This window comes from Macaca nemestrina, chromosome 9, assembly GCF_043159975.1.
Source record: "Macaca nemestrina isolate mMacNem1 chromosome 9, mMacNem.hap1, whole genome shotgun sequence".
NCBI lineage: Eukaryota > Metazoa > Chordata > Mammalia > Primates > Cercopithecidae > Macaca > Macaca nemestrina.
In genome coordinates this window covers 136,330,278-136,347,350 of record NC_092133.1, presented here as the reverse complement: position 1 = coordinate 136,347,350, position 17,073 = coordinate 136,330,278, and the positions used below count along the sequence as shown (strand labels likewise).

The following is a 17,073-nucleotide window of genomic DNA, read 5'->3' as shown; positions in this document are numbered from 1 at the left end:
CAGTGGAAGCAGCACCAGTCAAGATGGTGGGCATAGTGTGTGCAAAAGAGTACCCAATAATGTACTGGTCCCAATAATAATCAAAGTTTGGAATGCCAGTGTCCCCAGGCAGGAATGGACTGAGAGGTTTAAGATCCTCCAGTGTATCCAACAGTTTCAGAAGAGCACAGGAATGACTGCTGTGAATTTGTTGTTCTCTACAATAATTTGTGTTACTTTAACATTCTTCTTCCAGTGTCGCTACCCCATTTACATATCATCGTGTGTAATTCAGAAATGCCTACAAACAAGCAGTGCAGTTAGATTCATCAAGTTTTATTCTCAACAGCCCTGATTCCATTTTCCCTTAAAAAAATAAACAGACCAGTATGTTGTTTGTTTTTACGCATCATTCTCTTACAAATTGTTGTCTAAGTAAAATGTCTCTTGAATGTGAACTGTCTGGTACCCCACTATTTAAAACTGACTAAAATAAATATTTAAAGCTATGTTTCTAAGTATTTGCTTAGCTGTGTTATTTTGTTTATTTTAGCTGGATCATGTCCTACGGTTCCAAGAGTCCTTTAAATTTTAATAATGGCATTGTTTGTGTACATTCTGGGAAGCTTAAAGAACATAAAAAGAATTAATGTTTTGAATGATTTGATGTCTTAGTCAGCTTGGGCTGCCTTAACAAGAATACCACAGACTTGAGTGGCTTAAACAAAACACATTTATTTCTCCTAGTTCTGGAGGCTGGGAAGTCCAAGATCAAGGCGGCAGCAGACGTGGTGTCTGGTGAGGGCCATCTTCTCATTGTATCCCCCACACAGTGAAGAAGAAAAAGACGATCTCTTCCATGTCTCTTTTTTTTTTTTTTTTTTGGCAGAGTTTTGCTCTGTCACTCAGGCTGGAGTGCAATGGCGTGATCTTGGCTCACTGCAACCTCTGACTCCCTGGTTCAAGCGATTCTCCTGCCTCAGCCTCCCGAGCAGCTGGGACTACAGGCATGCACCACCACGCCCAGCTAATTTTTGTATTTTTAGTGGAGACAGGGTTTCACCATGTTGGCCAAGATGGTCTCGATCTCCTGACTTCATGATCCGCCCGCCTCAGCCTCCCAAAATGCTGGAATTACAGGCGTGAGCCACTGCACCCGGCCCCAAGTCTCTTCCTATAAGGGCCTTAATCCCATTTGTGAGGGCTCTGCCCTCAAGACCTAATAACCTATCAAAGGTCCCAATTCCAAGAACCATCACATTCAGGATTTAAGCTTCAACATATGGATTTGGGGAAGACATATACACTCAATTCAAGGCATGTAGTTTAGCCAAAACATAAATGTAAAGGAATGAATCCTGTTCCTAATCCACCTATGAGGATACATGATTCAATTAAATGTTGAATGTTACTTCCTAAAGAAACACAGAGGCGCTCACTCCGATTCCCAGTCCCTGGCCTCCTCAGCACAGTTGCAGCACCGAGGGAATCTTCTGATGGTTTCTCCTCCCAACATCCCCTCCCTTTAGCCTGAAGTTGTAAAGCATTAAAAAGTCAAATGGAGGAAGATGGTGCACCTAGCATGGGGCTGTGGGGGGTCAGGGGAGGATAAAGAACAGTGTTCCTTCATTTTCAGTCCCTTTCATTTTAGGAATGTGAAACTTTAAATGAGAAGATCCTTCAAGACGACTCATCCAGATGCCTCTCATTTTTAGACAAGGGAGGGGACTGAAAGGCAGAGATGCTGACTTGTTCAAGGTCCCAGTTAGTCAGTGATTATGACACATTAACTACTGTGATAACAAGGAGATTTATCTCCTCTAATTATGACATACTTTTTCATCTCATTCAATCTCTCATTTAGGAACAACCCTCACCCTGGTTTATAAATGCTCAAGGAAAATAAATGATTGCCCAGATGGTGAAACAGAGTCAAAGCAAACAAAACGATTCTGGAGGTTCAGTGTAGCCCTGCATTAAGTATGTTGTATAACCTGGCACAAACCACTCCGGGGCACTCTCTGCCTCAGTTTCCCTATCTGAGAATTTCTCCCTTCCCCTGCATTTAAAGAGCTTGTTACAACACACGTGGAAAACAGAAAATACTATTTTTTTAAAATCAAATGCAAAGGTCCTAACTATAACCTCGGGATGGGGTTTGGGGCTTTCAGGTACTGACCCCATTTGCAGAAAAAAAAAAAAAAAATCTACACCTAAAGAAGAAGAGGAAAAAAGGTGATATTTGTCTACAGTAAAATATAATTTTTAAAAATAAAAGCTCAACTTTGATACTTTTTAATTTTTTGCTGAGCAGCCGAGTTAGCTATGGGTATCTCATTGGAATGTTTTTCTCAGCTCTTAAAGTAGCAGCACAGGCAGTAGGAACTGCTCTTTCCTAATAACGTCCTCTTTTCTGCAGTGTCAAGACTTAAAACACCTGGAACAACAGATCACTGCTCCAAGTGCTCCACAGGGGACGGGGCCACCTGGCTCCAGGGCTGTCTGTCCGGCTGGGATTTACATAATAGGAAGGCCCCAGGGAGCCTGGCCAGCCCCTGGCTACCTCTAGCTCCCGCTCCCTTTCTCTGAGCTCTACAGTCTGAAAGCATCTGTCAGCAGCACTGGCTGGCAGCCTCTGCACCTCTGGCATGAATACAGGCGGCTGAGTTTGGGAAGACGGAAGGCAAATAAATAGCACAGCAGACAGGCCCTGGTGTGGAGGGTTCACAAAGCAGAGAGAGACAAGCCCAGAGAGTCCCCCAGCGCTAACTCGTTCCGAAGCCGCTGCGTCCAACAGGAACATGTGGACGTCATTTTACTGCCAGAATGTTTCCCCAGGGAAGGCAAACATGATAAACAATTTTCTTAACTCAGGTATCCCTCCCAGTGCTAAGCATGCCTTCGCATTTCACGCGGGGGCTGCTCTGGTGTCAAGCCCCATGGAAGAAGCCTCTTGTGAGGCCAGCCCGGGCCTTGAACTCTGGCCCGCATAGAAACATTCCACTTCCCTGACCACAGTCTTTCTCTGCCCAAGCGCTCCCAGTATCTGTCTGCTGAAGGGTGACGTTCATTGGCTCTGGAAGCCCCCTCTGATCTTAACCTTTTCCTTAGGGCATCAGGTTTGTCCAAGTTTTGGAACCAGAGCCCCTGTTCATGCTGGTTTCCTGGCTTTTTTTCTATCTGACATGAAGGAAGCTGGAAGTCCTAGATTTTCTAAGCACTGACACGCTTCCTGTGATAGGTGGGCCGGTTCTGCCTATCGAGAGGCTCTCCGAGCCGGCTCTGCCTCCCGTCCTAGCACTGTGCACATGTAACTGATTACCTCCTGGAGGACCACAAGGAAACAAGGTCTGGGAACTATGACAAAGGCTGGAGAGCTCCAAGTAAAAGATGTATCACATTCACTTGGCCAACTCTTCAGCACCAAGACACGCCAGTAAAATCAACCACATGGAGTTGTCCTGTGTGTTAAAAGCCTTTAGCTTATTGGAACAAATTGGAGAACAGCCATTAACAAAGTCACGTGGTTTACAAAGCCCATTAGAAAGAGATTAGTATCTGAGCTGTAGATGTTTCTATTTTCAATCAAATTTCCTTTTAATGAAAACTAATTTTTAAGGGCAAGATACCACAGCAGAAGAAAAACCTCTCGTAAGACAAGACTTCATAGTTTACAGCGATCAAATGTATGGGCTATCTGCATGATTGGTGGCCTGGACTCAGCGAGAGATTCCTTTGTAGCAGAGGTTGGCCACACATCTGGGGGCTGCAACACCACTGAAAAGACAGCTTTCTAAGCATTAGTGTAAGGCAAAAAGCACAGTCCCCAAACTTGGCCATTTCCACCAAGAAAACAAGTTTCATAGCAACCTTCCTTCACCAGAAAGGCTTACTTTATGACAGGCTAACAGAACAGATAAGCAGGTTGGGACAAGATACAGACTTGGTTGCATTTAGCTATGACCTTTCTCCCCTCCGTGGATGTGGGCAGGGTGGGGAGAGGCAGGAAGAGGGAGTAGAGAGAAATGACATTTGCACTCAGGCTTCCCGCCCCTACCCTTTGCCCAGACAGACGTCGGATCTACGCTGCACCAGGGGTGGGTCACGGAGTCCAGCTAATTACCAGGAGCTGAGGCATGTACAAGCCATGAAAAGAGCTGCCCCATGGCCTCCCCACATCACGGTCCTTCATGCACTTGCATCATTAAGGCTGCCAGCTTCAGAGCTCCCTGGACGTTCCCCGGCCAAGCGTCATCCCTGTGTCAAACGGATGGGAGGCCAGGTAATCCTTGTACTCCCCGTCAATCAGTTTGGCGGCGTTGTTCCTGGCAAACCAGCAGTCTATCTGCTCTTCCCCATTGTAGATCTTCCTTTGCTTCCAGACCACTGGGACTTGGTGGCCTTTCACCTTTAGGACGGCCTCAGGCCCCTCTCCCGCCTGAAGGAGCGGAAGGTGAGTGGGGCTCTGGCTGGGCCCCACAGGGTCGTCCGTGAGTCTGGCATCCTGGTTCAGGAACTGACCTGGGAGGACAAAGCAAAGCATTGGGTCTCAGTCAAATGCAGAAACCTCGTGCTGAAATCCAGCTTCAGTGCTATCAGTGGCGGCAAGGCTTACAATTGGCCACAGCCCGAGACTGGACTCTCCCAGCAGGAGCGGAGACATTTTCTGGTGTCATGGAAGAACATGTGTTCTGGGGGCAGGGAGGAGAGAGCTGAGGACTTATCCACACCATGGGATTTACCCACGACTGCTGGAAGCTTCCCAGTTGCTACCACTAGAAAGTTGCCTAACCTACAAATAGCGATAACCATGGTCTCCTACTGAGTCCAGAGGACAGGACGGGGCAGATAAAAGAGGGAAGTAGTGTTCCGTCTTCCCTCTGTCCTCTCCCCAATCACAGGCCCGCCTCCTTTCTATCAGCCTCAGTTCTGTGTTGGGTGCAGGATGGAAAGCAGTCAGCTCAGCTCGTCTCTGACCCTCATCCTCAGGACTCTCCGGGTCCGATGGCAGCACTGCTCAGGCCACAGGAATAAAGAGCTGTGTCTGCAAAGGGAGCTCACACTGGGCCACCAGGCCCCACGAAATACAGCCAGCTCAAGAGTCAGGAAATCCTGCCTACTAAACTGAGCCCTGACAATGGCTTGCTCTTTATTTTTGGGCAAGGGGCCCATGCAAAATTGCTCGTTGAAGAAAGCTGGGTAGAATGGCCCGCCTGCTGTGCACAGCCATGGGGGTACCTCCCCCGGTGGGGGTGTTGCTCAGGCTGGGCGCTGGGCAGGGCTGCCTCGTGTCTGTGTCTACTTGCTGAGAGCAAAGGAACTGGATCCTCAGGTGACTACACTCCAATTCCTCATTCATTTTCCCAGAAGGCTAAAGAGAACTACTTGGTTTATAAAGCCCATTCTTAGCCCAGAACGCCCAGGAAGAAATCTAATTTTCATATTACATATGTAGTGATCTAATTTTCATATTACATATGTAATTTTCATATTATATACAGTCATGCACCACATCATGACATTTCAATCAATGATGGACTGAAAATATGATGGTAGTCCCATAGGATTATAATAGCATATTTTTAGTGTACCTTTTCTATGTCTAGATACGTTTAGATGAACAAATACTTATCAACATGTTGCAACTGCCTGCAGTATTCCATGCAGTCACATGCTGTACAGGTTTGTAGCCTGGGAGCAATAGGAGACACCACAGAGCCTAGCTGGGTGGGTAGTAGACTACACTATCTAGAGAGGTTTGTGTAAGGAATATTCTAGATGGTCATATAGTGACCAAATCACGTAACGATGCATTTCTCAGAATGTATCCCTGTCATTAAGGCATGACTCTGTGTGTGTGTGTGAATATATATAATATGTACATACATAGACTGTACACATATATACATACATACAGATTGTATATATACACACATACAGACTGCATACATACACACACACACACAGACTGCGTATATACACACACATGCACCATAAATACAGACTGTATACATATATACATATATACACATTCATACTGTATACATACATATATACATATACACATATATACATACAGACTGTATATATACACACATATACAGACTGTGTATATATACACACACCATACATACAGACTATATATATACACACACACACACAGACTATATGTATATATACATACCATACATACACGCTGTATACATACCTATATACACATATACACAGACTGTGTATATATATACACGTATATAGACTGATATATAATGTATATGTATATATACACTGTATATATACATACATAAGTCTGTGTATACATATATACACACATACATAGACTGTATATATAATACATATATACATGTATATGTATAATACATTATGTAGACTATATATACACACATACATATACAGACTACACACATACATACAAACATATACGGATTGTATATATGATATATTATGTATTTAGAGACTATATATACATACACATGCAGTCTGTGTATACATATTATATATGTATATTATGTATATGTATAGACTGTATGCGCACACACACATACATACATATGCTGACTGTATATATAATAAAAACCACATTCCTATTGAATTTCTCAGTCGAACTAAAGGTGCTGGCAATACCGGCTTTGCTTGGGAGATTTAACTCTGTCCTCTACACCCAGCGTGAGGAGAGCACAGCTTCCCACCTAGCAGTCCGTGGCAGTTGCTGGAGAGGCCTTCGCTGTTGGCGATGTAGAAGCCCAGGTGGTGTCGCTGGAAGGGCGCCGGCTTTTTGTAGAGGTGGATGAGGATGACAAAGGCTATGGAGCCCTGGATGGTGACCGTGACGTTGGCATTGGCAGACACGGATACCTCCAGCCCCCGGCTCCCCACCACCACACTCTGGTTGCAGGGGAGCACCAGCCTGTCCCCACCATCCAGGATGACTCTGCTCGGTGTGATCTCGAGGTAAGATCTCTCTGGTTTGTTGACGAGGATGGTGATGGTGCGGAAGTAAGTGCGCTGTTTCTTATGGCCATTTGGAGGGGCGGGCGCCCCGATTAACTCTCCATTCACTGTCACACCTCAAAGGCCAAGGGGAAAAGAACAAGGTTAGAAAATCTGGCCGGGAGCGGTGGCTCACGCCTGTCATTCCAGCACTTGGGAGGCCAGGGCAAGTGGACTGCTTGAGGCCAGGAGTTCAAGACCAGCCTGGGCAACACAGAGAGACCCTGTGTCTACTAAAAATAAAAAAATTAGCTGGGCATAGTGGTGCACGCCTATAGTCCCAGCTAGTTCGCTTGAGCCCAGGCGTTCCCAGGAGCCCAGGAGCTCAAGGCTGCCGTGAGCTGTGAGTACACCACTGCACTCCATCCTGGGCTCCAGAGTAAGATCCTCTCTCACAAAAACAAAAAAAAAAGGAAGAAAAAATCTATCCCTGCCCAACACATCAAGTTAGAATTTCCCTCCTCCTTTGGGCTTATCTTTGTATCTCTAGTACCAAAAACACTGTCTGACTTACACACAGAGGCCACTCAGTGGTTACTGAGTGAATGGATGAGGGAAAGCGTAAAGTTATGTGTGGATTTTTTACTGTTGTCTGATCAGTATCTTGGGATAGAGGAGGGAGGATGTAGGTTTGGGTCAAGATACCGTAGAAGGAAGCACGAAGCTAAGTATTTGTGCATCTACACACAGCTTACCATGTTCGTCTGGTTTCCTTCCAGTGTGGTTGTAGTGATAAGAGCCCTTGTATGACCCTGATGTGTATTTCGTATCCACCAGCGGCTGCTGATCCTAATTCGGACATCTTACGATGCCACTGAGCAGTGTGGGAGAATGCAAAGTTAGCTTTTTGTTTTGATTTTAGTCCAAAAACTCAAGTTCTTCCTCCACTTAGGTGTTCATCCTTAGACAAGTCAGGAAAAAAAAAAAAAACACCTGTAATCCCAGTTTCTGGGGAGGCTGAGGCAGGAGAATCACTACTTGAACCCAGGGGGTGGAGACTGCAGTGAGCCCAGATGGCACCACTTCACTGCAGCCTGGGCGACAGAGTGAAACCCCATCTCAAAAAAGAAAAAAAAAACTGCCTCTATTTCCTTAGCTGTAAAATGGATGGACAGATATAAAACCTAAGAGAATTTTTGTGAGGATCCCAGGAGGTAGCATCTGTGTAAATTGTAAACTGCTAGCAAATCAACTCATTTCTTTTTTTCTTCATCATTCTGAACACCACTGGGGCTTTTCTGGAGTTGAGCAAGGCCTGTGAACCAAGCCCCAGGGTTCTGTGCTGTCTGGCTGAATAGCAAACAGATGGCAACTGCACTAGAGATGTTTGGGGCTGAATTAGGCGATGCATGTTAAATGCGTTTTGCTCTCAGGCAAAGCAGCAATTTGCAGTAAGAAAAGATTGTTATATAATTAACTCTTGTTTTCTCTGCTTTGAGAATAATCTTCCCAATAAAACTTCTTAGACATTCAAGGAAAAAAGGGCCTTCTCTGGGGCAAGGGGTCAGGGGAGGGGAGAAATCCCAGCACGAGAAGAGCCTATGCTCTTCCAGCCTCAAAGTCCTAAGCATTTTTGGGCTGAGTTCCCATCACGGACATCTCGCGGAAGACAGAAACCATGGGAACTGCTCCTAGAATAGGAGGTATTTCCAAGGACATATACAATTAGGTCCTATCTTGCTCCTGAGCCCTTCGAAGTAAGAAACAGTAGAGATTTAGCTCTGAGGCTATAAAGTCCCGCAAGAAAACAAAGTGTTGAACGAACCCCAGGATCAAACTCTATATAATCGCATCACACATGTCACCTGCCGGGGGACCCTGTGCAACCCAACATTCCAAGACACTCACGTTCTTGGCAGTAAGAAGTGCCAGGGTACCCACTCCAAAGCTTGTCCTCACAGAGCTGGACATGGCTTGTTACCTGCATTGAACTTGAAAAGCCTTCTCTGTGCTAATCTCTTTCACCCAGGTCCTCTACAGACCGACAGGGTACACAGAGCCCCTTTGACCATACACGTTCACAGCACACAGACAGAGCTGTGGATTCACAGCTGAGCGTCCTGTGTAAGTCACCAAGAAACTGACATGAGTTTAGAACCCTGGCCTCCCTGGCATCACAGCTTTTGAATGGATAGACACTATGACAATAATACACAATAATACATCGTGGATATCTTTTTTTTTTTTTTTTTTGAGATAGAGTTTCGCTCTTGTCACCAGGCTGGAGTGATCTCAGCTCACTGCAACCTCCGCCTCCTGGGTTCAAGAGATTCTCCTGCCTCAGCCTCCCGAGTAGCTGGGATCTCAGGTGCCCACCACTATGCCCGGCTAATTTTTTTGTATTTTTTAGTACAGACGGGGTTTTACCATGTTGGCCAAGCTGGTCTTGAACTCCTGACCTCAGGTGATCCGCCCGCCTCAGCCTCCCAAAGTACTGGGATTACAGGCATGAGCCACCACGCCCAGCCTACACAGTGGATTTCTAAAGCACTTAAGCATTTACAAAACAACTTCACATCCAGTTTCATTTGATCCACTTTATATGGCTTTGTTAGGCCAATAGAGTGTCCCTATTTCCATTTCACAAGGGAAACAACTCCGAAGGCACGAGCCCAAGGCCAGGCGGCACTTGTCATAAAGCAGGGAGGCAGATGCGTAAGTCCAGAAGCGCAGTGCACTTCCCTTAACCACCGACAACGCTCACTGAGCATCTATCAGGTGGCCCTCAGATCACTGGACATCCATCTGAAGAACAGAGGCAGATGCAGTACCTACCTGTCCTTGCCCAGATGCTACAGTGGAAGGTAGAACTTACCAGAGTCCATGTGATCAGAGACCAGCCTGAGGATGTCCCCGGGCTGCCCATCAATATTGAAGCACACAGTGAGTTTGCTCAGGGGGAAATCCACAACAAAGTGGGGATCGCCATCCACTGCCAGAGCAGAAGAAAAAGGAGAGAAAAAGAAAGACACTTATTAAGTACCTTCCTTGTGGAGGTGCTACTCTCTATTTTCTCATGAATGATGTTATTTTTTTTTTTTTTTTTGAGACGGAGTCTCGCTCTGTCACCCAGGTTGCAGGCTCGAGTACAGTGGCACGATCTCAGCTCACTGCAAGCTCCGCCTCCCAGGTTCACGCCAATCAATGATTTTATTGAATCCTGAAAACGATACTGGAAGGAAGTGTCCTCAATTTCCAGATGAGGAAGATGAGTGAGAGGGAAACAATTCCCCAAAAGTACCCAGTGAGTTAGCAGTAAACATTTGACTTCAGGTTTTCTAAATTCCAATATAATGCTCCTTTCATCACACCCTAGCTCAGCACAGACACCTAAGCTTCCAGAGGTGAGAGGAGAAGGAGAGAGAGATCCCTACACACCCTCTGCTGGTACTCAGTCCCCATGCTTCCATTCCCCAGGCAGACATCCCTTGCTATTTGCTTTCTCCTTTACTGGCACGGATGCAGAGGACTTTCCTCGCCTATGACGGGAGATCTACCGCGCTGCTTCTCCCAGGAAGCCATAGGCTATCCCAGGCTCATTCGCAGCGTCAGCTGTATGCCACCCCTGCACGCAGGCACTGAGAGCCATGCCCAGCTTAGATGCAGGGGCAAGCGAAGCAAAAAGTGAGTAGGTGGCCAGGCACACAGTCAGGGTACTGGCGGAAACCCCTCCTTTGGGTCACACCGACTTCACTGCTCTCAAGTTTCTGTCCACAGAGGAGACCACAAAGTTCAGCTGACAGTTCTTGTCTGTCCTCATTTTCACCTGTTAAAGGTGAACAGTCTTGCCTTTTATTATACAGATAAAAGATTTCTTGAGAATCTATATCACTTCTCTTACTAGATTGGAGATTTACCTTCTAATTTATATTCCAAGTGCAATTTGTTTATTTTATTTTTGTTTTATTGAGACAGGGTCCCACTCTGTTGACCAGACTGGAGCACAGTGCTGCAATCATAGCTCACTGCAGCCTCAAACTCCTGGGCTCAAATGGTCCTCGCACCTCAGCCTCCTGAGTAGCTGGGACTACAGGCAGGTGCCACCATGCCGGGCTAATTTTTTATTTTTTGTAGGGACAGGGTCTCACTATGTTGCCTAGGCTGGTCTCAAACTCCTGGGTTCAAGCATTCCACCCACCTCAGCCTCCCAAAGTGTGCTGGGATTACTGGCGTGAGCCACCACACCAGCCTACAACTTGTTTCTTGAATGCCCCTCTGCTTTCTGTGCACGTGGATGTGTCTGCATGCATGCTGTGCACAGTATAGGCACGAGCCAGACAGAGTCGGCTTTCACGCTGCAACAAACTAACATCCCTGCATTCACTGCTGAGAAACCCTTTCTGCCCCAGCATCCCTGAGAAGGGCCCTTGAGAGGATCTGGCTGCTCTCCCTGGGAAGCACCTCAACTTCCCGGAAAATTGCAAGGTATGAAGAAATTCAAGGTGCTGGTCTTTTGCTGATGGGGAAAAACTGGCCCCCAGAGGAGATCAAGGTTCTCGCCCGCATTGCTGGCGTTTTTTCAGGCACGCACACAGTTGTCTTTTGGTGTCCATGGGGGATTAGTTCCAGGACCCCCGCGGATACTAAAATTCATGTGTACTCAGGTCCCTGACATACAATGGTGTAGTATCTGTATATAACCTTCGCAGAGCCTTCCATACACTTTATTTTTAATTTATTTTTATTTATTAAGACAGAGGCTCACTCTGTCACCCAGGCTGGCGTGCAATGGTGCAATCTCGGCTCACTGCGATCTCTGCCTCCTGAGTTCAAGCGATTCTCCTGCCTCAGCCTCCTGAGTAGCTGGGATTACAGGCATGCACCACCATGCCCAGCTAATTATTGTATTTTTAGTAGAGATGGGGTTTCACCATGTTGGCCAGGCTGGTCTCGAACTCCTGACCTCAGGTGATCCACCTACGTTGGCCTCCCAAAGTGCTGGGATTCCAAACTTTAGCCACTGCGTGCAGCCTTTCCATACATCTCTAGGTTACTTATAACAACTAATGCAAAGGGAATGCGATGTAAACAGTTGTTACACTGTATCGTTTAAGGAATAAAGACAAGGAAAAGAGTCCGTGCACATTCCATACAGATGCAATTCCTTGTTCACGTGTTTCCCATCTGCTCTTGGTTTGATCCTTGGGACGCAGGACCCATGGAGACAGAGGGCAACCGTCTAGCTCCTCTGACAGTTTGCTGAGAGTTTCTATGTGCACATACCACACCATTTCTACTCAAATCGTCCAAATCTCTTTACAAGGAAAGATAGTGCTTGATCCAAAAAAGTAGGGAGGGGTCAAAAAGGCATTACTCCAGGCAGCATCCAAGAGGAAGCTTTTCTGGCATTCCGTAAAGCCTACGTGTGTGTTCAAAGGAATTCCAGTCCGTCTCCTGGAGACTGTGCAGACTCTCTATCCACGGCTAATCTCTGGGATGTCCCTGGTTTTAGGAGCTTGCACGTACAGCACAGCAGCAGAAAGGCCATAATCGAGACTTCCAGAGGATGACATGGACACAGCAGAACAAAACCCAGTCATAGGTTGTTCTTCCCTCTGAATTTTTATTATAGTCCCAGGAAGCTGGCAAAAGGAAATTTCATGACATTTGAAAAAAATCTGTTCTTCCCTTCCGAAACCACGAACTGAAAAAAATGCAAACAAAAACAAAGCCTGCCTGTCACACCAGACGTTTTTATTTTGGTAGCACCATTTTATGTTTGTCATAGCAGAGGCTGGAAGGATACACGTTCCGGATCTCTAAAACAATGTCTTCCAAACTCAATAAGGGTCAGAATGTGCCTCTGCCACCCATCTATTCTTCCATCGGGTTTCCTGCCAGGATTCCTGGGGACTGTGCTATCTCCACAGTGTTTATGCGATGGTTTCATGACAGCTGCAATTCTCAGGCTCTGCCTCACATTGTGGGCTTGATACGTTGCTGAATGAGCTGGTATTTTTAACTGACTTCATGGAATTCTTGGTTTTACACTCTTTTTTTTTTTTTTTTTTTTTTTAAGACAGAGTTTCACTCTTGTAGTCCAGGCTGGAGTGCAGTGGCGTGATCTTGGCTCACTGAACCCTCAACTTCCCAGGTTCCAGCAATTCTCCTGTCTCGGCCTCCCCTACAGGCCCCTGCCACCACACCTGGCTAATTTTTGTATTTTTAGTAGAGAGGAGGCTTCACATGTTGGCCAGGCTGGTCTTGAACTCCTGACCTCAAGCAATACACCCACCTCGGCCTCCCACAGTGCTGGGATTACAGGCGTGAGTCACCACACCTGGCCTGGTTTCAGACTTTTTAAACATCTCTTACTCTCAATTCACACACAACCGCATCCTTTTCTTTACCTGATGTTTTAGAGATTTTAATTCTTGGCTGGTATGGATTCTCCAGCAAAGGTCCTAAAAAGGAGAAGAGAACATCACGGTCATTCATTAAAGAAGATGAAGAGAGAGGTACAAAGGGAGAGAGTAGAAATGACTAAAATACAGCTTTTAGGTACATTTGTAATAGCTTAAAGAATCAAAAAACCCTTTAAAACATCATCAGTCTTAAAAAGGCAGCTTGGCCTCAAAACACAAAAGTAAAGCCAGGCATGGTGGCTCATGTCCATAATCCCAGTGCTTTGGGAGGCCAAGGTGGGAGGATCACTGGAACCCAGGAGTTCGAGACCAGCCTGGGCAATATAGTGACACCCTGTCTCACCAAAAAAAAAAAAAAAAAAAAAATTAGCCCAACAAGGTGGTACACGTCTGTAGTCCCAGCTTCTTGGGAGGCCGAGGTGGGAGGATCACTTGAGCCCAGGAGATTGAGGCTGCAGTGAGCCATGATTGCACCACTGCACTCCAGCCTGGTTAACAGAGTGAGACTGTCTCAAAAAAGAAAAGACAAGACAAGAAAAGAAAATAATAGAAGCTACACAAGTGGAGTGTAAAGTGTGCAGGATTAATTATTTTATTCTTCTACGAATTAGATACTATTCTTTTCTGTTATTTTTGTGTATATTATAGGGGAAAATATTTTATCACACTTGAGATATATTTATAGGGGAAGGGAGAAATGAGTTGTTCAGTGGGCCTGTAGAATTTTGGATGTGCAAGATGGAAAAGTTCTAGAGATCTGTTTCATCACAGTGTCAATATACTTAACATCACTTACCAGCGTTGAACTGTACGCTTAAAAATGGGTAAGGTGGTAAATTTTACGTTCATGATAAAAACAAAAACAAAAACAAACAACAATGTAAAAAAAGAGGTACAGTTATAATCCAGTGTCTGTAGCTACGTGTGCGGCGGAATTCACAAAGCAGAAGATTTGGAAACACTCTGTATTTCAAAGTACTGGTGCTCTGAATATTCAATGAAAGAATAACCTAAAAGTAATTAATATCTATAAATAAAATCAATAACTTATGTCAAATTGTTAGTACTAGCAAAATTGTGCTCCTCTTCTCTGGTTTTTACTGCTCCCAGAAATTAACGAGTGAGATCTCGAAACGTTCTTGAAGCACCCGCTTCTCAAGACTGGTCTTGACCAGCATGATCTGGGCAGAACGCAGATTTGCCAGGAAAGAGGATGGATGACTGGATGACTGCTTTGAGGAGTGGCAGCTGCCACCAACTCTCAAAAAAAATTTAAATTTAAATTTAAAAACCATCAGAACTTTAAGGAAAGGAAGAATTTTCTTTCAAAAAAAAAAAAAAAAAATCCCTTTGAGTAATCAGTTGGTTATCTCCTCTGTCTTTCTGGACAGAGATCACCTGGGTCTGATCTCTCCTGAAGCTGTAGAGATTTGCGCTGATGACCTGTCATCAAGATCTTACTCAGAAAGCCATTTTTCCTGGATGTGGCATGGATCTCATGAGTAGAAAGTGATGGCATCCTGCCACATGCTTTTAATCACAGCAAACATTGTGTAAGTTTTGCCAAGACAAGTTCCATCCTTTCTGAAATAGCCACGTCAATTGTAACCTTGCTATCGGGATCGGAACTTATCAATAAATTTCTGGTACTCCGTGCCTCCATGGAAGGCATGTCTGACATTTGTGCAAAACTCACTGTGTGCCCATGGCATTCCATATGTAGTCCTTACAACAGCCCTGCAGGGAAATTATGATTATCTCCGTGTTCAAGCTGGGGAGTGAGAATGGACGCTCAGAGAGGTTGAGACACCTGCCTCGGGCCTCACAGCTGGTCAGGAAGGTTGGTGAATCCTAACTGCACGCTTTCTCCACACCCAGGTCTTTCTAACACTTCAGAGTGTGAGGAATAAATGGGACAGCATTGGTGGGGTGCGGAGTAGGGCCTGATCAACCTGTTTCCTCTCCTAGGAGACAGAACTTGACAGGAACCCAAAAAAATGTGATGCATATGAAACGCGATTTTCCACAAGCAGATCTGCCAGGAATACAATGCCCTGTTTTGGTTTCACTGTTTCCTTTCTCTTGTTCTGGTCTCTACTCGTACCCCCAGCAGAATGGCACCGAGACTGACCGTGCCTGCTTCTGTTCGGATTCTCAGAGACTGACATGTAAAGATCGGATTCTTGCAAGAATCCGTACCTTGGTCCTTCCCACGTGCTCTCGGGAAAATAAAATCAAGCATACAATTAAATTATACTACATAACTCTGAAGTGCTTGAAAATACAGAAAGGCACTGAAAAATGGGCATTGATATGTTCATTTCAGTGCTTCTGCCCATGCCTGAAACCTGGCAAGCACTCAGTTTATTGATGGTTTATTGATGGACTGACCTCACTAGGCTATATTTCTGACTCAAATGCCACCTTTTTCTCATTTCTCTAGACAGCCACAGTGTATAGCAATGTGCGTACAACAGTGTACAATACTCTCTGAAGACTACGAGCTCTATACAGCGTTACTGCTTTTTGGTTGGTTGTTTTTTGGAGACGGGGTCTTGCTCTGTCACCCAGGTTGGAGAGCAGTGGTACCATCATGGCTCACTGCAGCCTCAAACTCCCGGGCTCCATTGATCCTCCTTCCTCAGCCTCCTGAGTAGCTGAGACTACAGGCATTCCACCATACATAGATAATTAAATTTTCTTTTTCTTTTGTAGAGACAGGGTCTCTCTGTGTTGCCCAAGCTGGTGTTGAACTCATGGCCTCAAGTGATCCCACCTCAGCTTCCCGAAGTGCTGGGATTACAGGCGTGAGCTACTATACCCAGTCTGGGTTATTATTTATAAGTATTATAGCAAGATGGACTAACACAGCTTCCTGCTGGGGCTCCCTGTGGAGGAGGTGAGTGGCATCTCAGGCCTGCGTCCCCCACACCTGGCTGGCACAGGTGCCTCATACCTGGCTGCGTGCCAGCTCCTCGCACGCTCTGCACCACCGGTTCGGGTCCCATGGCGGCCGACATGCCGTGGGCCTCCTCCAGGCCGTCCTTGCGCGGGACCGGCCCCCTCAGCTTCATGGAAGTGAAGGGAGTGAGGAAGCGGTAGCTTAGGGCCAGGTCCTGGGCCCGCTGCCGCAGCCGCTCCTTCTCCGGCTCATCGTCACTTTGCAGCCAGGAGCTCAGCAGCTCCTTTGTGGTGAGGTAGCTCCAGAGACGCTCGATGTGGTTGGGGTCCCCCTCTCCATCGCCTTCAGGCCTGGGGCTTCCTGTGACATCTTTCCCTGCCTTCTGAGGTCCCACAGGCACATCCGTCTTCAGGATGACGAATTTCTTACTGTTGCTGGCGGTGACCTCCACGTGCAGGTGATCCAGCTTCCTGTCCACCAGCTTCCCTGCGATGATGATCTCCGAGCCGTTGAAGTAGTTGGGGAACAGGGTCTTGGTGGCCTGCACCACTGAGCTGGGGGGATAATCGATGCGGATGTCAGAGAGGAGAGGGGTCCTGATTTCATCGTAGAACCTGCGGTGGAAGCACAGGGAAAGAAGGAGATCAGGGCCCTGCTCCAACAGCAGGCAGGACAGTCCTAAAGGAAAATGCAGACTCTCAGGGGGATGAGTCTGATTTTAGAAGCGATCAAGTCCAACATGGCACCCCACACAATATTTCTGCCAGGAGGTCACGAGGCAGCAGGGTGAACACCACTGATGAGAGGGAATGCATTCTC

General features: G+C 46.2%; 1 protein-coding gene across 1 annotated transcript in view; it reads right to left on the bottom strand.

Annotated features, from left to right (window-relative positions):
* Positions 1–3,072: 3,072 nt before the first annotated feature.
* Positions 3,073–17,073, bottom strand: part of LOC105494349 (inter-alpha-trypsin inhibitor heavy chain 5) — a 102,297-nt gene continuing 88,296 nt past the window's right edge. The window contains exons 10-14 of the mRNA XM_011762682.2: positions 16,309–16,868; positions 13,338–13,391; positions 9,803–9,919; positions 6,687–7,064; positions 3,073–4,500 (exon numbers count right to left, since the gene is read on the bottom strand). Of these exons, the coding sequence (XP_011760984.2) occupies positions 4,199–4,500; positions 6,687–7,064; positions 9,803–9,919; positions 13,338–13,391; positions 16,309–16,868 (1,411 nt within the window). The 3' untranslated portion in view covers positions 3,073–4,198. The remainder of the gene's footprint in view (positions 4,501–6,686; positions 7,065–9,802; positions 9,920–13,337; positions 13,392–16,308; positions 16,869–17,073) is intronic.